This window comes from Prionailurus viverrinus, chromosome C1 (genome assembly GCF_022837055.1).
Source record: "Prionailurus viverrinus isolate Anna chromosome C1, UM_Priviv_1.0, whole genome shotgun sequence".
Taxonomy (NCBI): domain Eukaryota; kingdom Metazoa; phylum Chordata; class Mammalia; order Carnivora; family Felidae; genus Prionailurus; species Prionailurus viverrinus.
In genome coordinates this window covers 30,237,968-30,259,824 of record NC_062568.1, presented here as the reverse complement: position 1 = coordinate 30,259,824, position 21,857 = coordinate 30,237,968, and the positions used below count along the sequence as shown (strand labels likewise).

Genomic DNA, 21,857 nt, shown 5'->3' with positions numbered 1-21,857 from the left:
AAAGATACAGATGATAATGGGTAGGTAGTTGTAATGAGAGTTTTGACAGAGTTCTCTACAGGTTGCTTCAGTGTTCTCAGAGAGAGTAATAGTGAGCCAGGATATGAAATTAGCAGCCAATAAAGAGGAGTGACCCAGAGGTTGGCTATACCATCAGGATGTAAAGGGTTATAGAGTCTGATGACATTATATTCAAGGCTGGGGATTTTTAGGGAGGAGAGAGAACAAATGGTCTACAAGCATGAATGTAGTGCATCCTTTAGGAGGTGAAAGGGAGAAAATGGCCACCTCCTGACGGGGAGGGGAATCTGCATCTTCCTGGGAGCAGCTGGTTCAAGAAGATAAAGGGACCATTTAGAGGAGGGACTGAAGTTAGAGGTTTTGATAGTGACGGATTGTGAGTTCCAGAGACCTTCACAAGGTAGGGCAGGGGTGAGATATGAAGACTGTTCATTTTCTGTGGCTGTTGTAACAAATGACCACAAACCAGGTGGCTTTAAACAGCAGAAATTTGTTTTCTCACAGTTCTGGAGGCCAAAAGTCCAAACTCAGTGTCGCTGAGCTGAAATTCTGGTGTTCGCAGGGCTGTAGTCCCCCTGGAGGCTCCAGGGGAGAATCTGTTCCTTGCCTGTTTCAGCTTCTAGTGCCTGCCAGCAATCCTTGGCTTCTGGCCGCATCACTCAATCTCTTCCTCTCTCCTGTATGGACAACAGTGAGGCTATTTGGAGGCCTAACTAGGTATAATCCAGAATAACCTCCCTATCACAAGATCCTCAACTTAATCACGTCTATAAAAACCCTTTTTCCACATAAGGCTTAGAATGTAAGGATTAAGACCCGGTATCTTTGGGAGACCATTTTTTAGCCTACCACAGAGCTAGAGGAGGATTAGGATGAGGGAGATAGGGAGATGACAGTGACCTGGGAGTCCAGAGATTCTGTGATTGACATAAAGAGCATAGTGAGATTAGTCCTGTGGATTTAAGTCAGGTAGTGGTGGAAAGGTTGAGTATTGGAAGTTAGGCAAGTGCAGGTAATGGCGTTTCTTCTTGATCTCTGAAGATAGAGACAAAGAAGCTTGGGGAGGGAATGGGAACTTTGAAAGGTTAGTCTTGTCTAAGTACATAGCTCAACGTCAACTGTCCCTTCTCAGTAAAACCTTTTCTGATCATTTTCCTCTGCCCAGGCAGAGTTAATTACTTTTATGCATGGTATATTTTATTAGTTATTCTTCTCATAGTATAATGTGATTATCTTCTTCTTTCCACTTTTAGACTTTAAGGTCTAATAGACCATAACTGTAATGGACAAATAGACACACTCAACATATCCTGCCTAGTCCTCCAAACTAGCTAGCATGCCTCCTCTCCCATAAGATTAGGTATATCTGTTCTGTGCATTCTCTAAGGTTACACTTCTTACATTGTCAAAATAGGATCTGTACCTACGGTGGACTCTACATTCCATGACTGACATTCCTATACAACCGTATCCTGTTTTCTGTCTGCTGTGCCTAACCTAGCTCCTGGTATGTAGACATAATAATATAGATTTGAATGAAAAAATAGTCATTTACCTTTTTTGGATACCACTTTAAACCACTCCTGGCTACTTGCATACTTTCAGATTTCATACAAAGCGTTTTGTAAATACTTTTTTTTTTTAATGTTTATTTATTTTTGAGAGAGAGACACACAGAATGTGAGTGGGAGAAGGTCAGAGAGAGAGGGAGACACAGAATCCGAAGCAGGCTCCAGGCTCTGAGCTGTTAGCACAGAGCCCAATACGGGGCTCAAACTCACGAAGAGTGAGATCAGACCTGAAACGAAGTTGGATGCTTAACTGACTGAGCCACCCAGGCACCCCTGTAAATACTTACATACAAACAAATTATACCATATAAGTCATGATTATTACCTTCTGGAATGTATCAGATACCCTTTTTTCTTTTATTAATCATTGCTCTGATTTCTTTCTTTCTTGTTTTTACTTCAGTGATGGAGAACCCAGTGATGGAAACTAGCTCACTTTTTACCTCAGGAATTAAGAGACATGTGAAAGACAGAATTTCAAAGACTGGGAAGTTGAATGTTTCTCTTGCTTCAAAAATCAAAACAAAAATACTAAGTAAGTGCTGTTGGTTTTAAAGTATGCTCACATTTTTACTTTCCCTTGGAGAATTGATACAGTATTTGGCACTTCATTTTATCATGTATAGAAAATGACTAAAATGACAATTTTTGTTAAGTGATACTTTTTGTCCATTCAATCCTTTCTGTCTCCTTCAACTCTTATTTGTTTAATGGATATGATGATTTACCCTCAGTGGTGACAGCAGAATTTTCAGCAGTGAGGCCAGGGTAGCCTAAGGCAGCTACCTCCTACACTGCAAAGAAAATACCAATGTGACATTTCAGGAAAAGAGCTAAAAAACAAGTGACAGATTGTTCTAGTATGCTGTAGCAATTGGATGATGGGTAATCTAGAATGATTGGCCCAGGTAGAGTGTCGTCATGGGTGATTTTATATAGCCAAAGCTCATGATGGTATTGAACATTTTGGAGATAGGTTTCATGGATTCTGGAACTAAGAGGTCAGAAGGGAAAAAAAAAAAGTGGGAAAAACTGCCAATATAAATTTCCATGACTTCTGAAACTTATCTCAGTGTTTCCTATCCATCTCAGCAGGAGTAGAGAAGGTTTCCTGTAGATATAACATGTTTGAAGGGTAATTGTGTGTGCCCTCTGAAATAGCTGAACCTCCTGAGTATCTTTAAATCTTAATGTTGCTCCTACCCAGGTCTCTAGAATCATGTGGTATATTAGACCACCTTGTGTAGTGGCTGTTTGCTATTCTCTTTGGCAGGACCATTGCACACTCACTATTATGAAGGAACATCCGGAGTTTGAGGAGTGCGACAGGAAAATATTATCCTTTAGCTCTGGAAGTCTTAAACTGGTTCTAGTCTGTTTTCGTTCTAGTCTGTTTTCTGTGTCAAAGGTGGCTGTGTGAAGCTACTTTCTTTATGCAAAAGATAAAGTACTTTTTTGGACCCTTTTTTTGATGCCCAAACAATGCTTGAATATTTAAAATATGTTATTTCTTTTATAAACTTATTTTATAGATACTAAACTTCCATTCAGTGGGATATGTTGTTGAATAGTAGCATTTAAATCTAAATTATGAAAATGTAAGTATGGTTTATGTGTACTAAGGGAACACACTATATTTAAGGTGAGCTTTACCAAGGAATTCACGATTAAATTTCTCTGCTAACAACACAGAAGCATTTCTGATTTAAATTATATTTACATAGTGCTTGTAAAGAGAAGGCATCGAGTTTAGACTGCAGTAAATGCCAAGAAATAAGAATTGGATATTTAGGGTAGCAATAGAAAATCCCACAGGGTTTAGATGGTCTGTCCAACTTTACACTCATTATGGTCCCTTTCACTCAAAATTTTGAAAAATGGGCTTTGGAAGCATTAACTGATGTGTTCCATTCTGGAGCCACAGAAACTGGCTTTGAGATTTTAATGGCTACCCTAATATCTATGGGACATCTCCAGTTAGAGCTTTGGAATCAGCTTCTCCATTCTACCTCCTAGTCAAAGTAGGAAGGAAGGTAGGGCAGCAAGTATCAAGATTTAGTTTTTATGACTGGTCTAATTATCTAGGATCCTGCATCTATCCTAGACATCCTTTATCCCTAACTCTATTTACAACATTCTGCATTCCTTACAGTTCTTTTGTTCTTCATCTTCTGTCTGGCTTTTATTTCTGGTCTGTATACATTTTTTTTTAATATTGTCATTCTGTTGTTTTCCAGCCTTTAGTTAAGACTTATAAGTGAAATATATGTTGCCTAAAACAGTTTTATAAGGATATGAAAACTTAAGATATAAGTTCAATATTAACTTAAAAATTTTTTTTACAGATAATTCTTCCATTTTCAAAATTTCTTTAAAGCACAACAACAGGGCATTAGCTCAAGCTCTTAGTAGAGAAAAAGAAAATTCTCGAAGGGTTACAACTGAAAAAACGCTATTGCAAAAAGAAGTGGAGAAACTGAATTTTGAGAATGCATTTCTTCGCCTAAAACTAAATAATTTGGTATGAATACTATATTGTGTTTGAATTCTAAATTATAACTAAAATCTTAACTGTGTTATTAAAGAAGCTCTGAAAGTGTTTTTCAAATATCTAATTATTGTAAAAAATTTTTGAAAGAATATGCCATGTTAGTGGACAAACTTAATGGGTAATAAAATAGGTGTCTTTAACTCTACATTCTAAATGTCACTTACAGCCCTGCAAACCAGTATAATACCTTGATCATTATTTGGTTGTTTATCATTAGCAAAACTTGGTGCATTACAACGATGGGCATAATTCCTCCAATGAAAGGAGGGGAGTTCCCAGAGTGTTTGTATTCTCTTTAATCCCAGCATTTCACTGGCTACACACCAAATAGAATGAAGATTGTAGTCATTGTTTTCCCTTCCAATTTCCAACTCTGTCCACGGACAGGTCAGTAAGAGCCAATGGTTAGCTAGGCTGCAATTTATAGATCTAACACCAAAATGAGCAGAAATTAATTTAAAATGGAAAAATTGATCTACTATTCATGAGTGTTCAATTCCCTGATAAACTATGTTAACTTGCTGTAGGATGTATTATTACTGTGAGAAGAAAGAGAAATGTTCGTAGGAAAATTTATAATTGAGAACTCAGAAGCATTCAAGGTGTGTGTGTGTGTGAACTATAGCATGTAGTACCTTTTTATTTCAGTGTGATCTCAGTTATTTTCTAAGTCTTCTCAACTGATGACATCCATACATGTATGGTATAATAAGCTCCAAATCTTAATTGATTAAAAGTGTCTTTATTTTAACACAGAATAAGAAACTTATAGAAATAGAAGCACTCATGAACAATAACTTGATAACTGCAATTGAAATGAGCACTCTTTCTGAGGTAAGTAGAGTTTATATGTAAGTAGTGTAATTTTTTAAGCATTACTAAGCATAATTAAGATTAAGTAGCATTAAACTAATTTAAACTTTGTGCAAAGAAATGATAACACCAATTTTAACTGGCTAACAGCACATTATCATATGGCATAATTGGTTTATTGAAATTTTTACATAAAAATTAGGTTTTGATTAGAAGTAACATAGGATTAGACAGCTCAGTGGAACATAATGGCCCCTGAACAACTAAAAAACAGCTAAAAAAGACATTGTTAGAAAAAATAGTATTTCAAATTAGAAAAGGATTTGTATTATTTAAAAAAAAAGATGGGCACAATTGAACAACTATTTTGGGGGAAAAAAATAGAGGCAGATCCTACTATATACCATTCTCTAAATTCTAGATGGATTTAAATGTAAAAAAAGAAATCATATAAAATAAGAAATACAAATATATTCATTTTAAATAGGAGAGGCCTTTCTATACCTAGAAACAAAGCAAGAAGAAGGCATAAAGGAAACTATTGGTGGATTTTCTCAAAGAACATTCTTAGAAGGCTAAAAATCATAAAAATAAAAAGCCAATGGCAGACTGGGAAAATTAAACATATAGCAGATAAAGCATTAATATTGATAGTTAAATATGTCTTGTAATCTATCACAAAAATAAAATCAGTAGTAAAATTAGGAAGGGAGGAAAGCCAAATATTAGTGAAGTTAACTCAATTATCTAAATAGGAAACATAATTGTTGTAAAGTAGTATCTAATGAGAAGGCAAAATATACATAATAAATAAACTGAAGAAAGGTTAGTGAAGTCCCAATTGTAGGTAAATTCTTGATAGTAATGGAGTTTAGTGCTTTATAGGGCACCTTTTATTTATTTTTTTAATTTTTTTTAACGTTTATTTTTGAGACAGAGAGAGACAGAGCATGAACGGGGGAGGGGCAGAGAGAGAGGGAGACACAGAATCGAAGCAGGCTCCAGGCTCTGAGCCATCAGCCCAGAGCCCGACGCGGGGCTCGAACTCACCGACCGCAAGATCGTGACCTGAGCTGAAGTCGGACGCCCAACTGACTGAGCCACCCAGGCGTATAGGGCAGCTTTTAAATGGAATTGCCTATATTTAGCTCCCAACTCTGTTAACTTCCTGGTCCTGTGACTTTGGCATTTAATTCTGAATCTTAGTGTCCTCTTGTGCCTAGTGTGGCTAATGGTAGTACATCTATGAAGAATTAGTGTGAGAGTTAAATGTGGTTAGCATGTGTCCTCACAATAGGAAGAATGCAATAAATGTTAGCTGTCATTACTTTTTTATTATTGTGTGTGCATCTTCCTGTGTTTTCTAATTTTCTGCAAATCTCTCCTTTTAAAAACTTATTTTTAGTCATTTATAAGGCTTTTAAATACATAGTCTTTCTGGTAAGAAAATAGGAACTCTTTCAACCTTTGTGATCAGTGGTTAGCTCCTTTGTCAGAAGCTTTATAAAAGCTAGCCAAAGAATGTGTACTTTTATCTCCTAACTTCATCCACATTTGGATACAGAAAAGATTTGTGTACATGTCCCAGTGAAATAATGTTCACAGGAGATGTAGCTCTTAGCATTATAAATTTGATACCTAGTACAACCAGTGAGCAGAGGTATACCTTATACATTTAGTATCCTCTAAGGAGAAGAGATGCTTTTCACTGGGTGGGTGGGTGGGTAGGCAAACTCAGGGAGGGGGCTCTGTTTTGCTGATCAGCTTGCAGGGCTGAATCAAGTTGCCTTGAATAAATTACTAAGATCAGAATCAGATATAGCAGTGGGGAGTCTAAAGTTAGTACAGGAATTGACTTAGAGAGTAAGGGAAAGAAGCTAATTAATTAGCAAGATCTGGAGGAACTTTGGAGAATAGATAGCCCTAAAAGCATTGCTTAACTACTTGTGAATTATGTGATACAAAGCTCCTTCCTTCCACTAGTTCTTTAAAAAATATTTAGTAAAGTCAACTTTATTCCCGATGCTTTTTGTGTGGCTCTCTTTGGAGAACTCAAGGCTGAGATCAGCATCTGGATTTAGAAGAAGGTAAAAACACTAAATGGAGGAGCTTGATGATGAAGGGACAGCATATAACTTTGGGATCTACTTTCTTAGACTTGCTATTTAACAGACTAACTTTTGCATATCAAGTTTTGAGTTTTGTAGTTCCTTTTTATTTGGGGAAGAGAATGATGGGGACTATAGATGTTCTAATATCAGAACAATATAATGAAGTATATAGAATGAAATCTCATATAAGCTTCTGTTCTGCTTTCAGCCACTTTATTCTTCCTCCTTTCATCTCCCCACACTACCTACATGTAACTGCTTTGTTTCTTTATATTAAAACAAAACATATAAATATTTTCTTAATTTTCTTTCTTACACAAAAGATAATATACTATCCCTAATTGTCCTATGCCTTACTTTTTTTTAATGTGACCTATCTTGAAGATCTTGCCATATGATTACAAGAAATGCTTCCTCATTCTTTTCCAGTGCTATTTAGGATAGATCCAGAGTGGACCTCTAATCTATTTAACTAGGTTCCTGTTAACACTATCCAACACTATGTTGGATACTTGGGTTGTCTTTTGCTTGGCTTCACATTAGTGTAGAATGCCCTTTCCTCTTGCATTATTAATTTTTTCCCTCTCTTCTGGATTATTCCTATTAGAAGCAAAAATGTTATCTCCCGTCTTTAAAAAATAAAACAAAACAAAATGAAACCTCTTACTCCAAATAACTCCCCACCCCCAGCTACTTTCTCATTTTTCTCCTTTATAGCAAAACTCTGAGAGAATTGTTCACACTGTCTCCAGTTTCTCTTGAACCCACACCGATTGGAGTTTCATCACCACTCCACTAAAAGTGCTTTTCTGGAAATTGACCTCCATGTTACCAAAACCTCTTGATAGTTCTTGGTCCTTACATTGACCTTCATGTGACTTTTACAACACTATATTCTCCTATGTTTCTTCCTACCTTTCTGATTATTCTTTTTTAGTCTGTTTGCTGTTTCCTCTTTATTTTCCTGACTGCTAAATTTTGGGTGCCCCAGAACTCAGTTCTTGGGCTTCTTCTATCTACATTTGTTCCCTAAATGATTCATCCATTCTCACGGATTTGATTATTGTTAAATGCTGATGACTCCCAAATTTGCGTCTGCAGCCTCCCCGTCTCCTCTGAACTCCAGACAATACCTAGTCCACTACTTATTTCGCATTTCTATTTGGATGTCTAAGAGGTATCTTAAATTTTGCACTTGCCACCAAACCAGTTCCTTTTGGGGGTCTTCATTTCAGGTAACTGCAATTCTGTTTTCCTGTTTTTTCCTCACATCCCGTACCTGATCCCTTAGCAAATGGTTTTAGTGCTGCTTAAAGCTCAGTCCAGAGTCTTAACCACTTCTCACAACCCTCACTTTCACCACCCATCCAAGCCCCCGTTTTCTCTTCCCAAGTTCTTGGAGTGGCATCCCAACGTGGGCTTCTTGCTTCTGCCTTGCCTCTATATTCTCTTCCCAGCGTAGCAGCCAGATTAATACTGTTAAAACAGAAGTCTCTGCTGAAAACTCTCCAGTGGCTTCCCATGTGATCTATTTGCCTATTATTGTCTGAATACTGAAACTTGTGTTCTTTCTCTCACCTCATTGACTACTCTCCTCCTTCCGCTCTTTAACATCTTCAATCTGCAGGCCTCCTCCCACTCTTCAAACACAGGCAAGCTGCCACCTCTGGGCCCTTGGTCTTGTTCTTCTTTCATATGGCCTACTCCCTACTTCCTGCAAATCTTGACTCAAGAGTGACTTCAGTCAAGCCTTCCCTGGCAACCTTATATAAATTTGAATCCTTCCCCATCCCTGCCCCTACATTTTATACTCTGCTTCTCTGCTTTAATTTTTCTCTTTAGAACTTAACACTATATGACATAATTTTACTCATTAATTTTATTACTCACCTTACCAGAACATAAGATTCTTGAGTATAGAATTTCTGTCTATATAACAACAATGTCTAGAACATACTAGAAAGCAATAAATTTTAATAAAATGTTGGATAGTGTTTCCTCATTGAGAATGATCCTGTTTTTGTGGCTCTGGGTGGCTCAGTCAGTTAAGCTGCTGACTCTTAATTTCAGCTCAGGTCATGATCTCTTGGTTTTTGGGATTGAGCCCATGACAGGCTCTGTGCTGACAGCACATGGATCCTCTCTCTCCCTCTCTCTCTGCCCTTCCCCCAATCATGCTGTCTCTCTCAAAATAAATAAACATTAAAAAAAATTAAAAAGTAAAATATTTTTAAAAAAAAAACAATGATCCTTTTTTTAAGGGTAATGTACATATTTGTCTTATATGTTATTTAGCTTTTTATTTTAAGTTTGTTTATTTTGAGAGAGAGAGAGTGCATGCATGCAAGCAGAGGAGAGAGAGAGAGAGAGAGAGAGGGAGAGGGAGAGGGAGAGGGACAGAGGGAGAGAGAGAATACCAAGCAGGCTCTGTGCTGTCCGTGTGGAGCCTGAGGCAGCTCTCGATTTCACAAACTGTTGAGATCATGACCTGAGCTGAAATCAGGAGTCGGTTGCTTAATTGACTGAGCCATCCTGGTGCCCCCACTTAGCTTTTTAAATAAAAAAATGATAAACAATGTAAAATACTTTTTTTAGCATCTATGGTGATAATCATATGGTCTCTCTTTTTAGGTGTATTATGATAATTTATTTTAGTAGCTTTCCTAATTTTGTAATTCTAGAATAAATTTCAAAAATGATTTATTATTCTTACAATGTGCTGCTAAATTCTTTTTGCCAGTGCTTTGTTTAGGAATTTTTTTATTGTTAATTCACAAGTGAGATTTTCTTTTTATACAGTCTTCAGGCATTGATAAAAATATATATGAACTGGAATTTGGATGTTTTCCTTTTCCTCTGATCTGGAAAGATGATACAGTATTAGAATTATTTTTTCTTTAAATGCTTCATAGAATTCTGTGGAACCATCTGGACCTGGGTCTTTCTTGGTAGGAATGGTCACACTTTGTTAACTTTATTTCTTCTGTGGATATTAGTTTGCTTAGGAAAATTTCTTTCTTTTGTGGTTGGTTTTATTCAGTTATATTTCCTTAGAATTATTATCTCAGACATGTTTTCAAATTGATTTGCACAGAGTTGACCAAAGTAGTCTGTTATTTTTTAATTTTGTCTGTGTTATATTTTCCCAGTTGACTAATTTTGTGTATTTGGGCTTTTCCTTTTTTTTTTTTCCCCTACTAGTTTAGGTGCTTGTGTTTTTTTTCATTTATTTTTTTTTTTCTTTTTTAAAATAGTAATCTTTGGGGTTTAATTTTCAACTTTTAATTTTATTTTGTTGTTTCAAACTTACTAATTTTTGCTTTTATCTTCAGTAGTAAGTCCTTTCTTCCCTTTTCCTGTGGTTTATTTTATAGTTACTTCTTTACCTGAGTCAGATGCTTATTTTTTTTTTTTCATTCTTTAATAACTCTGTAGGAAGGTGCCATTTTTTCACAGTGCTCTGAAGATTTTTATCTTTAGTTTTGAGAAATATGACTATGATGTATCCTTGCATGGATTTCTTAAAGTTGCAGCCTTTTGACGATTCACTTGGCTTAAATATGTGGGTTGATTACTTTTGCCAAGTTTGGGACATTTTCAGCCGTTATCTCTCAAACTTTTTCAGATCTGCCCTCTTTATCTCCTTTTGGGACTTCAGTGACATGAGTGTTATATCTTTTGTTATAGTCCCATAAATCCCTGAACCTCTTAATTATTTTCAGTTGCTTCTCTCTTGCTCACATTGGATGCTTTCTGTTGCTTTCTGTTCAAGTTCGCAGGTTTTTCCCCCTCTGTTTTTGAGTCTATTGAGTTTTTAACTTATTTTATTTTGGTTATTGTATTTTTGTTTCTATTTATATCTTCTTTTTATTTGCTGAGATTTTCTGTTTCTTTGCAAGATTTTCTATTTTTTTCATTTGTTTTAAGCATGTTTGTCATTGTTTATTGAAACATTTTTATGATGGTTGCTTTAAAATCCTTGTTAGGTAATTCCAGCATCTTAATGTTGGTGCTGTATTATTATCTTGTTGTTGCTGTCTGTTGATTGTCTTTTCATTTTCAAATTTATAATTTTCAAATTTAGCCCTTTTCCTAATTCTTGGTGCAATGAGTTATTTTATATTAAAATATCTTGGGAGATGCCTAGGTGGCTCAGTCGGGTAAGCATCTGACTCTTGGTTTTGGCTCAGGTCATGGTCTCACGGGATCATGGGTTCCAGCTCTGCATCATGCTCCACGCTGACAGTGTAGGACCTGCTTAGGATTCTCTCTCTCTCCCTCTCTGCCCCTCCTCTGCTCATACTCTCTCAAGAAAAAAAAAAATCTTGGCCATTTGGGTATTGTATTAAGAAACTCCAGATCTTATTTAAACATTCTGTTTTGACAGGCACCATTTGATAGTATCATAATGCCAGTGATAAAGGGATGTGCCACCTACTGCCAAGTTGGAGGGGTCAAAGTTTAGGTTCCCCACTCAGCTTCTGTTGTCACCCTGGTGAAGAGGGTGTCTCCTTACTGATGGATGGAGCTAGGACTTCAGGCTGACACCACCCTGGCTGGGACAGAGTAGGGTGCCTCATGACTTCATGGCCTCCACTGACAGCAGGATTGGGGGAATCATAAAAGGGGAGGTTGTTATTATTGAAGAGTGGTGAAAAAGTTGACTTTCTACTAGACCTCTTCTATCCCCACCCTAGAGTAGAGGAAAAGGGCTCCTTGTTATTAGCAAGTAAGAATGGATGTCCAGAGTCCCAATGTGTTCTCCACTGACATTGCTGGTACAAGGGGTATCCTCATTACCCCTGGGATGTCCCACCTCTCTTCTTGGCCTTTTCTGACAATACAGTTTGGAGGACAGTTGCCTTGTGATAGCCTGATGAGTATGGAAGTCTAGGCTCCTCATTTGGCTTTTGTACCTTTTTCAAAAATTAATTGACCAAATATGTGTGGGTCTATTTCTGGACTCTTATATTTCACTGATCTTTTTGTCTGTCTTTATGCTAATACTATACTATGTCAATTATAGCCCTCCAACTGCTTCTTTTTCAAAGTTGTTTCAGCTATTCTGGGTTCTTTGCATTTCCATGTGATTATCAAAGTTAGTTTGTTGATTTGGTTATACCCTTGTTTCTATTACAGGTTAGCACCATAATAAAACATAGTTGTGTGTTGCTTAATTTTATGATCTTTATTAAATAAATAAAACCTGTTCAAAAAATGTCTGAGAAAATTTAGAAAATACTATAGATAAGCAAAAATTTAAAAGATATATTAAGGGGCGCCTGGGTGGCGCAGTCGGTTAAGCGTCCGACTTCAGCCAGGTCACGATCTCACGGTCCGTGAGTTCCAGCCCCGCGTCGGGCTCTGGGCTGATGGCTCAGAGCCTGGAGCCTGTTTCCGATTCTGTGTCTCCCTCTCTCTCTGCCCCTTGCCCGTTCATGCTCTGTCTCTCTCTGTCCCAAAAATAAATAAATGTTAAAAAAAAAAAAAAATTTTTAAAGATATATTAAAATCACCCAGACTTTAAATGTAAAAGACCATTAAGAAATATGAATTATAAAGTGCAATCATATATTACACAATGCATATGTGGCATGAGTATATTGCATATTTATGTCAAGATATTATATAGCTATACACAGGTATATTTATTCATATGCACAGAAGACAATTTATTTGGGAATTTATATACCAAAATCGTAGTAATGATTATCTTTGGATGGCATGATAAAGGATGAACTATGTTTAATCTTATCACATTATTCTCATTCAGCTATCAAAGGCTAATGCAAGAATTGTTCTATTGCTATTGGTATACTTGTATAATTTGGTGCTTCAATAACAAACATTTAATGAGATTAGAAATTTTTTTCCTTTTCCTTTTCCTTTTCTTTATTCTTTATTTCAAAAATAGTTTCACCAGAGTCCCTTTCTACTGCCAAGTAGCAAGAAGAAACGGACTAGTAAACAGTACAAGTTGATGCGACTTCCATTTGCAAGGTAATTGCTTCAAACTTGGTTAAATACTTGCACACCTCTACCTAGATAAAACTTTGAACAGTTTTTATTTGGGTCTTCTTCCTTGAAACATAGAAAAACATTTAAAAATAAATAATGAAATACTTGTTAACATTGTACCAGTGAAAGAAATTGAAAGCATAATCGAATAGAGTTCAGTTTTAAACTTTGAAATAATATTCAGCTTTCCCATAGACTGTAGAGAAGAAAGAGCCAAAGGTGAACCTTTAGTTACATGGGTTTGAATTATACTGGTTCAGAGTGTTTAGATTTTTTTTTTTTAATTTTTTTTAATGTTTATCATTTTTTAACGTATTTATCATTGAGAGACAGAGAGAGACAGAGCATGAGCGTGGGAGGGGCAGAGAGAGGAGAAGACACAAAGTCAGAAGCAGGCTCCAGGCTCTGAGCTGTTAGCACAGAGCCTGACACGGGGCTTGAACTCACAAACCGGGAGATCATGACCTGAGCTGAAGTTGGACGTTTAACCAACAGAGCCACCCAGGCGCCCCCAGAGTGTTTAGATTTTTATGTAGCACATTGTGTTTGTGTATGTTGTACAATATTTTGGGTTTCATCAACCTATAGTTGCCTATTAAGGTAGGAATGAGATGATCTGTAGTTTCTTGGTACAGGTTTTATCTCCAGGGCTCCAAGGAAGCTTACCCATAAATTCAGTAATTATGTGCATCTGTAGTATCTGCTACTCGTTAGTTCTTTTCTTTCTTTTTCCTTAAGTCCCCACTGGCCTCGTGTTTTATGCTGGGTAAATCTGGTAACTATTTCTATCTTTATTATCTTGAATACTGCTCCAAGCTTTAAAATTAACTTTCATCATTGCTATTTCCTAACCAAAATTACCACTTCTTGATTAATTTGATTATAAATCATAGTAAACAGCTTATTTCAAACCTGTCATTTTAAAGACAATTTCTGAAGTCCAGAGAGATAAAATGACTTTTCTGAATTGATGGCATTGAATAAAATTCTCTTGTCTGTTAGAGACAGAATTCTTTGTTATGTCATTTACAGGTTTAATGCTTTTATTTAAATGCACAAGTAAATGCACTTACATATTGAAATGCTATCTGTAACATAGTAAAAAATAGTAAAAAATTCTGTATCTACTGTGTCACTCTCTATTCTTTATGTTTATTTTTTGAGGGTGGGGGAGGAGCAATGGAAGGGAAGAGAGAGAGAGAGAGAGAGAGAGAGAGAGAGAGAGAGAGAGAATATGAATCCCAAGCAGGCTTCACACTGATAGCAGAGGAGCCCAACATGGGGCTCAAACTCATGAACCACAAGATCATGACCTGGACTAAAATCAGGAGTCGGTCCCATAACCAGCTGAGCCACTCAGGCACCCCTAATTGCTGTAGTTTTAAAATAGATACATTTTACTCTCTTGTAGTTCCTTTAGTTTTTTGTTTTTTAAGAATATCTTGGCTGTCATTATGCACACATTTTCCAATTAAGTGTCCTCTTGCGCTATAAAAAATTTCATTTTTTAGTAGAAATTGGAGTATAATATAGATATTAGAAATATTAGAAAAGTTGTAAAATCTTAGAGCCGTGGTGAATTTTCATAAGTAAACACTGTTGTATAATTAGTATCCAGACCAAGAAACAGAACATAGCCAGTACTTCAGACGCCTGCTCTGTGATCCTTTCTAGTCACTACTCACCACCCACCCAAGTATGAACATTATCCTGACTTCTAACATCACAGATTGAACAATTTTTGCTCATTTGAAACTTCTTATAGTGAAATCATAAAACATGTATTTTTATCTCTGGCTTATTTTTGTTGAGCATTATGTTTGTGAGATTCATCTGTATTGTTGTATGTACTTGTAGATCAGGCATTCTCACTGCTGTGTAATGTTGGATGATTATCCCATCATTTATTCATCCTTATGATGATGAGCATTTACTTTGTTTTTGTTTTGGCCTGTTTGTTACAAACAGCGCTGTCGTATATAAGCCTTTTAATGGATGCACATACAGATTTCTGTTGGGTATATAGCTAGAAGTAGAATTACTGGGTTTTACATATATTTGGCTTTAGGAGAACCTGCCAAACAGTTTTCTAAAGGGATTATACCAATTTACATTCCTAATAATGTATAAGAATTCCTGTTCTGTATCTCCATCAACACTTGTTATCATCTTTTTCAGTTTAGCCATACTGAGCCATAATAATTAATCATTCATTTCCTTGATAAACAATGAAGTTAAGCACCTGTTTATATGTTTATTTTCTATTAGATTGTCTTTTTCTTTCTTTCTTTCTTTCTTTCTTTCTTTCTTTCTTTCTTTTTTAAGATTTGCAGTTTCTATACATTGTGTGTAAATTACAAATATCTTTTACTCTGGCTTGCCTTGTCATTCTCTTAATGGTGTCTTTAGATGAACAGAAGTTATTTATAAGAATCTGCTTTATATGTCTCTGTTTTGCCCCTCATGGTTACTACTTTCTGTGGCCTTTCAAGAAAATCGTTACCAATTGGAAGGTCATGAGACATTCCCTTATGTTTTCTTTTAAAAGCTTAATTATAATGGGAAGAAAATAAACAAATAAGTAAATAGCAAGCTTTATTAACTTCCCTTTAATTTTTCTTTTTAAATTTTTTGAGAGAGAGTGGACACAAGGGAGCAAGGGCAAAGAGAGAAGGAGAGAGAGAGAATCCTTCAAGGAGCAGAGAGAGAAAAAGAGAAAGAAGCAGACCTCGCACTCACCCGAGGCAGGGCTTCAGCTCACCCAATGCAGGACTCGAACTCACGAACTGTGAGATCATGACCTGAGCTTAATGAAGTTAGATGCTTAACCAACTGAGCCACCCAGGCGCCCTTCCTTTCATGTTTAGATCTTCAGTCTACCTAGAATTTTGGGTATGATGTGAGGGAAGGGTCATTTTTTTCATGTGTAAATCCTGTTGACCTTGTATCATTTAATGAAAAGACCACCCTTTCCCCACTTCACTGCAGTATTATCTGTATCATAAATCAGATGACTGGGTGTGTATGGGTCTGTTTCTGAACTCAATATTCTATTATATGAGTTTTGTCAATATCACATCATCTTAATTACTAGCTTTGTAATAAGTCTTGATGTTTGATAGTGTGAGTATCCATTTTCTTTATTTAGGTTTTTGTTCTTGAACATTATCTTGGCTCTTTTGACCCCTTTGCATTTCCAAGTGAATTTTAGAATCAGCTTATCAGTTTATACACACACATGCTCTCTCTTTCAGTTTTGGAATTTTGATTGGGATTATATAGAATATAGTTCAGTTTGGGGAAAATTGACATTTTATAAAATTGAATGTTCTGTCAATGAACATGGTATATCATTGTTTATTTAGATATTATGTATATTCTCTCATAGTTTTATACTTTTTTGAGTAGTTATTGCATGTCTTAGATTTTTTCCTACTTATCTGATCTTTAGTGCTATTCTGAATGTTATTGGTTTTATTTATTTATTTATAAATGTTTATTTGTTTTTAGGAAAGACAGTGTGAGCAGGGGAAGGGCAGAGGTGGGGGGAACAGAGGATCCGAAGCGGGCTCTGCCCTGATAGCAGTGAGCCTGATGCAGGACTCACACTCACAAACTGTGAGATCATGATCTGAACCAAAGTTGGGCGGTCAACCAACTGAGCCACCCAGGCACCCCTGAATGTTCTTGTTTTTAACTTTAATATTCTTCTTGATGCTAGTATATAGAAGCACAGTTAATTTTTGAATATCAACCTTGTTTCCAGTGACCTTGCTATTAATTTTAATAGTTTATCTGTAGGGTTTTTTTCCATTTTCTATGAGTATAACTTTATTATATATTATATATATTGTAATAGGGACAGTTTCCCCTTCTCTGCTTTAGTTTGTACACCTTTAATTTTTTTCTTACCTTATCGTAGTGACTACTTTTTGTTCATTAATGAATAAAAGTAATAATAATGGAGATTCTTACTGTGTTCCCATTATTTAATATGTTTGCTTTTGGGTTTTTGTAGGTTCTCCTTAACAGAATAAATAATTCCTTTGTGCTCCTGGTTTTCATGAATGGCTTTTTAATTTTATCAAATGCTTTTTATGTCACTGTCAAGAATATGTTATTTTTTTCTTTTTTTTCTATTAATGTAATGATTTTTAATATTTTTTCTATTAATGTAATGAATTTTAAGCATTGATATTTGAATGTTAAATCATGATTACAATTGTGGAATGAACTGCTCCTGATGATATATTCTTTTGATATGTCAGTAAATTTTACTTGGTAACTTTTTAAAGGATTTTTCCTCATACGTTAATAATAAAGATAATTTATAATATTTCTTTATTGTAATAACTTGAGGTCCTAGTATTCATACTATGCTGGTCACAGTAAATGAGCTGATAAGTACATTTATTTTTTATTTTCTTTTTTTAAAAAAAAATTTTTTTTTCAACGTTTATTTATTTTTTGGGACAGAGAGAGACAGAGCATGAACGGGGGAGGGGCAGAGAGAGAGGGAGACACAGAATCAGAAACAGGCTCCAGGCTCTGAGCCATCAGCCCAGAGCCCGACGCGGGGCTCGAACTCACGGACCGCGAGATCGTGACCTGGCTGAAGTCGGACGCTTAACCGACTGCGCCACCCAGGCGCCCCTATTTTTTATTTTCTAAAAGTATTTGTGTAAATTTTTTTCTTTAAATATTTAGGAGAAGTTATCTGGGCCTTTCATAGATAAAGGAATATTCAGGTTTTCTATTTTTTCTTGTGTCAGGTTTGTGTTTTCCAGTTTGTCCCTTTAATCTAAAATATCAAATTATTGGCGTATAGTTGTTGATAACAGCTCTAGTTACATGTTTAATGTTTGTAGGATATGTACTGATGTTCTCCTTTTCTTTAATATTGACTTTTCTCAATTTTTTTCTTGATTTATTTTGCTTTAGGGATTTATCAGTTTTATTCATCTTTACAAAATGAATTGTCTTTTGGGCTACGTTGATGTTTCTTTTTAGTATATTTGTTTCCTGTTGAATTTAGTCTGCTCCTTATCATGTCTTGCCTTTCTGTTTTGCTTCTTTTCAAATTAACACTGTGATTATTACTATTCTTATTTATTTCTTGAGCTAGTTTAGATTATTAATTTTCAGACTTTCTTTTAAAAAATATGCATTTAAGGTTGTTTTTCTGTAAGTATAGCTTTAGCTGCACTGCACAGTTTTTGATAGGCCATATCCTTATTATCACTCAATTCAAAATATTTTTTTTTTCTGTTCTGATATATAGTTTTATCCATGGGTCATTAACAAGCATACCAAATTTCCAATCACCTGGATGTTTTTTCAAATTACTTTTTATTGTTGATTTCTAGCCAGTTTCCATTGTAGTTACAGAACATAGATAAATGATTTTAGTCTTTTGAAATTTATTAAGACTTGAATTAAGACACAACTTGGTCTAATTTGGTAAATATTTTGGGTGCACATAAAAAGAATGTATTTTGTGGTTGTTGGATGCGGTATTTTATATATGTCAGTTTTATCAAGTTTACTGATTATATTGTCCAAAAATTCCACATCTTTCTTGCTTCTGTTACCTATTCTATCAGCTACTGAGAGAAGTGCATTAAAGTCTACATCTATGATTATGAATTCATCTGTTTCTCCTTTTAGCTTAGTCAATTTTTGCTTTATGTACTTTAAAGCTGTTAGTAGATGCATGTAAGTTTAGAATTGATTTGTTTACCTGATGACTTGTTTTGTCAATATGAATTATTTCCAGAAATGACTCTTGCTTTAAAATCTACTTGTCTCAGAGACACCTGGGTGACTTGGTTAAGCATCCAACTTCGGCTCAGGTCATGATCTCTTGGTTCAAGGGTTTAAGCCCCACATTGGGCTCTGTGCTGACAGCTCAGAGTCTGGAGCCTGATTCAGATTCTTCCTCTCTTTGTGCCCCTTCTCCACTCACACTCTGTCTCTCTCTCTCACTCAAAAATAAATAAATAAACATTTTTTTTTTTAAGTGTACTTAGCCGATAGAACATTTCTCTGTACAGTAGAACTTTGGATTGCAAGTAACTTGTTCTGTGAGTGTTCCGCAAGATGAACAAGCATTTCCAATAAATTTTAACTTATAAATGAGCGATGTCTTGCAATATGAGTAGTATGTGACACCAAATGTCACATAATCACAACTGAACCAATGGCTCTTGAAATTTGCTTTGATATTCAAGTGCTTTGGATTACACAAGCATGTTTCTGGAACAAATTATGCTCTCAAACCAAAGTTTTACTGTATATCTTTTTCTATAATTTTACTTTCAAATTCTGTTATATTTAAAATGCATATAATTACAGGGCGCCTGGGTGGTGCAGTCAGTTGAGCGTCCGACTTCAGCTCAGGTCATGATCTCACAGTTTGTGAGTTTGAGCCCCGCATCAGGCTCTGTGTTGACAGCTCAGAGCCTGGAGCCTACTTCGGATTCTGTGTCTCCCTCTCTCTCTACCCCTCCCCTGCTCATACTCTGTCTCTCTCTCTCAAAAATGAATAAACTTAAAAAAAATGCATATAATTTCATTTTTTTAAAAAAATTCAGTTTAACATCTCTTTTAATTAGAATGTTTAATATGTTTACATTTAATATAATTGCTGATATAATTGGATTTATATCTGTCATCTAGTTATTTTATTTTTTAATTTTTTAAACATTTATTTTTGAGAGACAGAGAATGAGCATGGGAGGAGCAGAGAGAGGGGGAGACACAGTACCTGAAGCAGGCTCCAGTTCTCTGAGCTGTCAGCACAGAGCCCGACGTGGGGCTTGAACTCACGAGTAGTGAGATCAGGACCTGAGCCGAAGTCAGATGCTTAACCGACTGAGCCACCCAGGCACCCCTATTTTATTTTTTTTAAGTTTGTTTATTTATTTTGAGAGAGACCAAGAGAGTGTGAGTGGGGCAGGAGCAGAGAGAGAATCCCAAGCAGGCTCTGTGCTGTCAGTGCAAAGCCAGATGTGGGGCTGGATCCTACAAACCATGAGATTACGATCTGAGCTAAAATCAAGAGTTGGACACTTAACCCACTGAGCCACCCAGGCAGCCCTAGTTATTTTCTACTTGAGCAACCTGTTTTATGTTCCCTTTTCTCTCCTTTCTTGATTTCTTTTGAAATAAAATATTTTTTGTTATTTACATTTGTTAACTATTAATTTGTTATCATCTACTGTTCCTTTATGATTACTCTAGTGATAGCAGCATTCATCCTTATATTGTTTTAACTCTCTAATACAAATTATTACTTTACCACTTTCTCAATAATGTTAGCACCTTAGAATGCTTAAGCTCCACATTTCTGTGTCCTACCTTTATGTAAATCTTATGTATTTTCATTTTCTATATATTTTAATCCCACAAATTGCTACTTTCATTTTTTTGTGTAGTCGAGATTCATTTAAATGATCTACATATTTAACTGTTCAATTTTTTCATATTGCTTCCTGTATTTTTTTAATTGCCCACTCACAACTTTTTCCTCCAGCTTTACTGAGATAAAATTTACAAATAAGCTTCTTTCATTTTGATATTTCCTTTTAAGATAATATTCCTTCTGCTGAAAGAAATTCTTTATTCTTTCTTTTAATGCAGTTCCTGGCAATGCATTCATTCAGCTTTTGTTTTTCTGGAAACTTTTTATTTCATCTTCATTTTTGAAGAGTATGTTTGCAATTTAAAAATATTAGGTTGGGAATCATTTTTAGTGATTTAAAGATGTTATTTTATTGTCTGTGGCTTCTGGCTTTTCTTTTGAAAAGGTAGCACCTTTTTTGCAAGTTGAAGAAAGACATTCCTTTTTTTTTTCTTTCTGAATTAACAGGGCTATTTTTTAAATTTATTTTTAATTTAAATCCAAGTTGGTTAATATATAGTGTAATAATGATTTCAGAAATAGAATTTAGTGATTCATCCCTTACATATAACACCCACTGCTCATCCCAACAAGTGTCTTCCTTAAAGCCCCTCACCCATTTAGCTCGTCTCCTAACCCAACACCCGCCAGTAACCCTCAGTTTGTTCTCTGTATTTAAGAGTCTCTTATGGTTTGTCTCCCTCTCTTTTTATACTATTTTTCTTTCCTTCCCTTATGTTCATCTGTTTTGTATTTAAAATTCCACATATAAGTGAAATCATATGATATTTGTCTCTCTGACTGGCTTATTTTGCTTAGCATAATACATTCTAGTTCCATCTATGTTGTTGCAAATGGCAAGATTTCATTTTTTTGAACCCCAAGTAATATTCCATTGTATATAAATATCACATCTTCTTTATCCATTGATCATTAAATGGACATTTGGGCTCTTTCCATACTTTGGTTGTTGTCAATAGTGCTGCTATAAACATTGGGATGCATGTGCCCCTCCGAATCAACACTCCTGTATCCTTTGGATAAATACCTAGTAGTGCAATTGGTGGGTCATAGGGTCTATTTTTAATTTTTTGAGGAACCTCCATGCTGTTTTCCAGAGTGGCTGCACCAGTTTGCATTCCCACCAGCAGTGTTGTTGCCCAAGTTGTTAATCTTAGCCATTCCGACAGGTATGAGATGGTATCTCATTGTGGTTTTGATTTGTATTTCCCTGATGATGAATGATGTTGAGCATTTTTTCATGTGTCTATTAGCCGTCTGGAGGGAAAGACATTCCTTTTTATTCTGGTTTGCTCATTGTTTTTATAATGAATTTGTATTTTGTCAAAAAATTTTTTTTCTATCTGGAG

The 21,857-nt window shown here is 35.6% G+C and overlaps 1 protein-coding gene across 6 annotated transcripts in view; it reads left to right on the top strand.

Moving 5' to 3' along the window:
• Positions 1 to 21,857, top strand: part of SGO2 (shugoshin 2) — a 72,395-nt gene that overhangs the window by 29,847 nt on the left and 20,691 nt on the right. For 3 of the 6 annotated variants that reach the window (XM_047869900.1, XM_047869902.1, XM_047869901.1), the window contains exons 2-5: positions 1,996 to 2,127; positions 3,938 to 4,113; positions 4,900 to 4,977; positions 12,982 to 13,067. In XM_047869900.1, coding sequence (XP_047725856.1) covers positions 1,998 to 2,127; positions 3,938 to 4,113; positions 4,900 to 4,977; positions 12,982 to 13,067 — 470 coding nt within the window. In that variant the 5' untranslated portion in view covers positions 1,996 to 1,997. Of the gene's footprint in view, positions 1 to 1,435; positions 1,529 to 1,995; positions 2,128 to 3,937; positions 4,114 to 4,899; positions 4,978 to 12,981; positions 13,068 to 21,857 lie in introns of those variants that run through there. The other 3 variants (XM_047869904.1, XM_047869903.1, XM_047869905.1) reach the window with 2 other exon arrangements.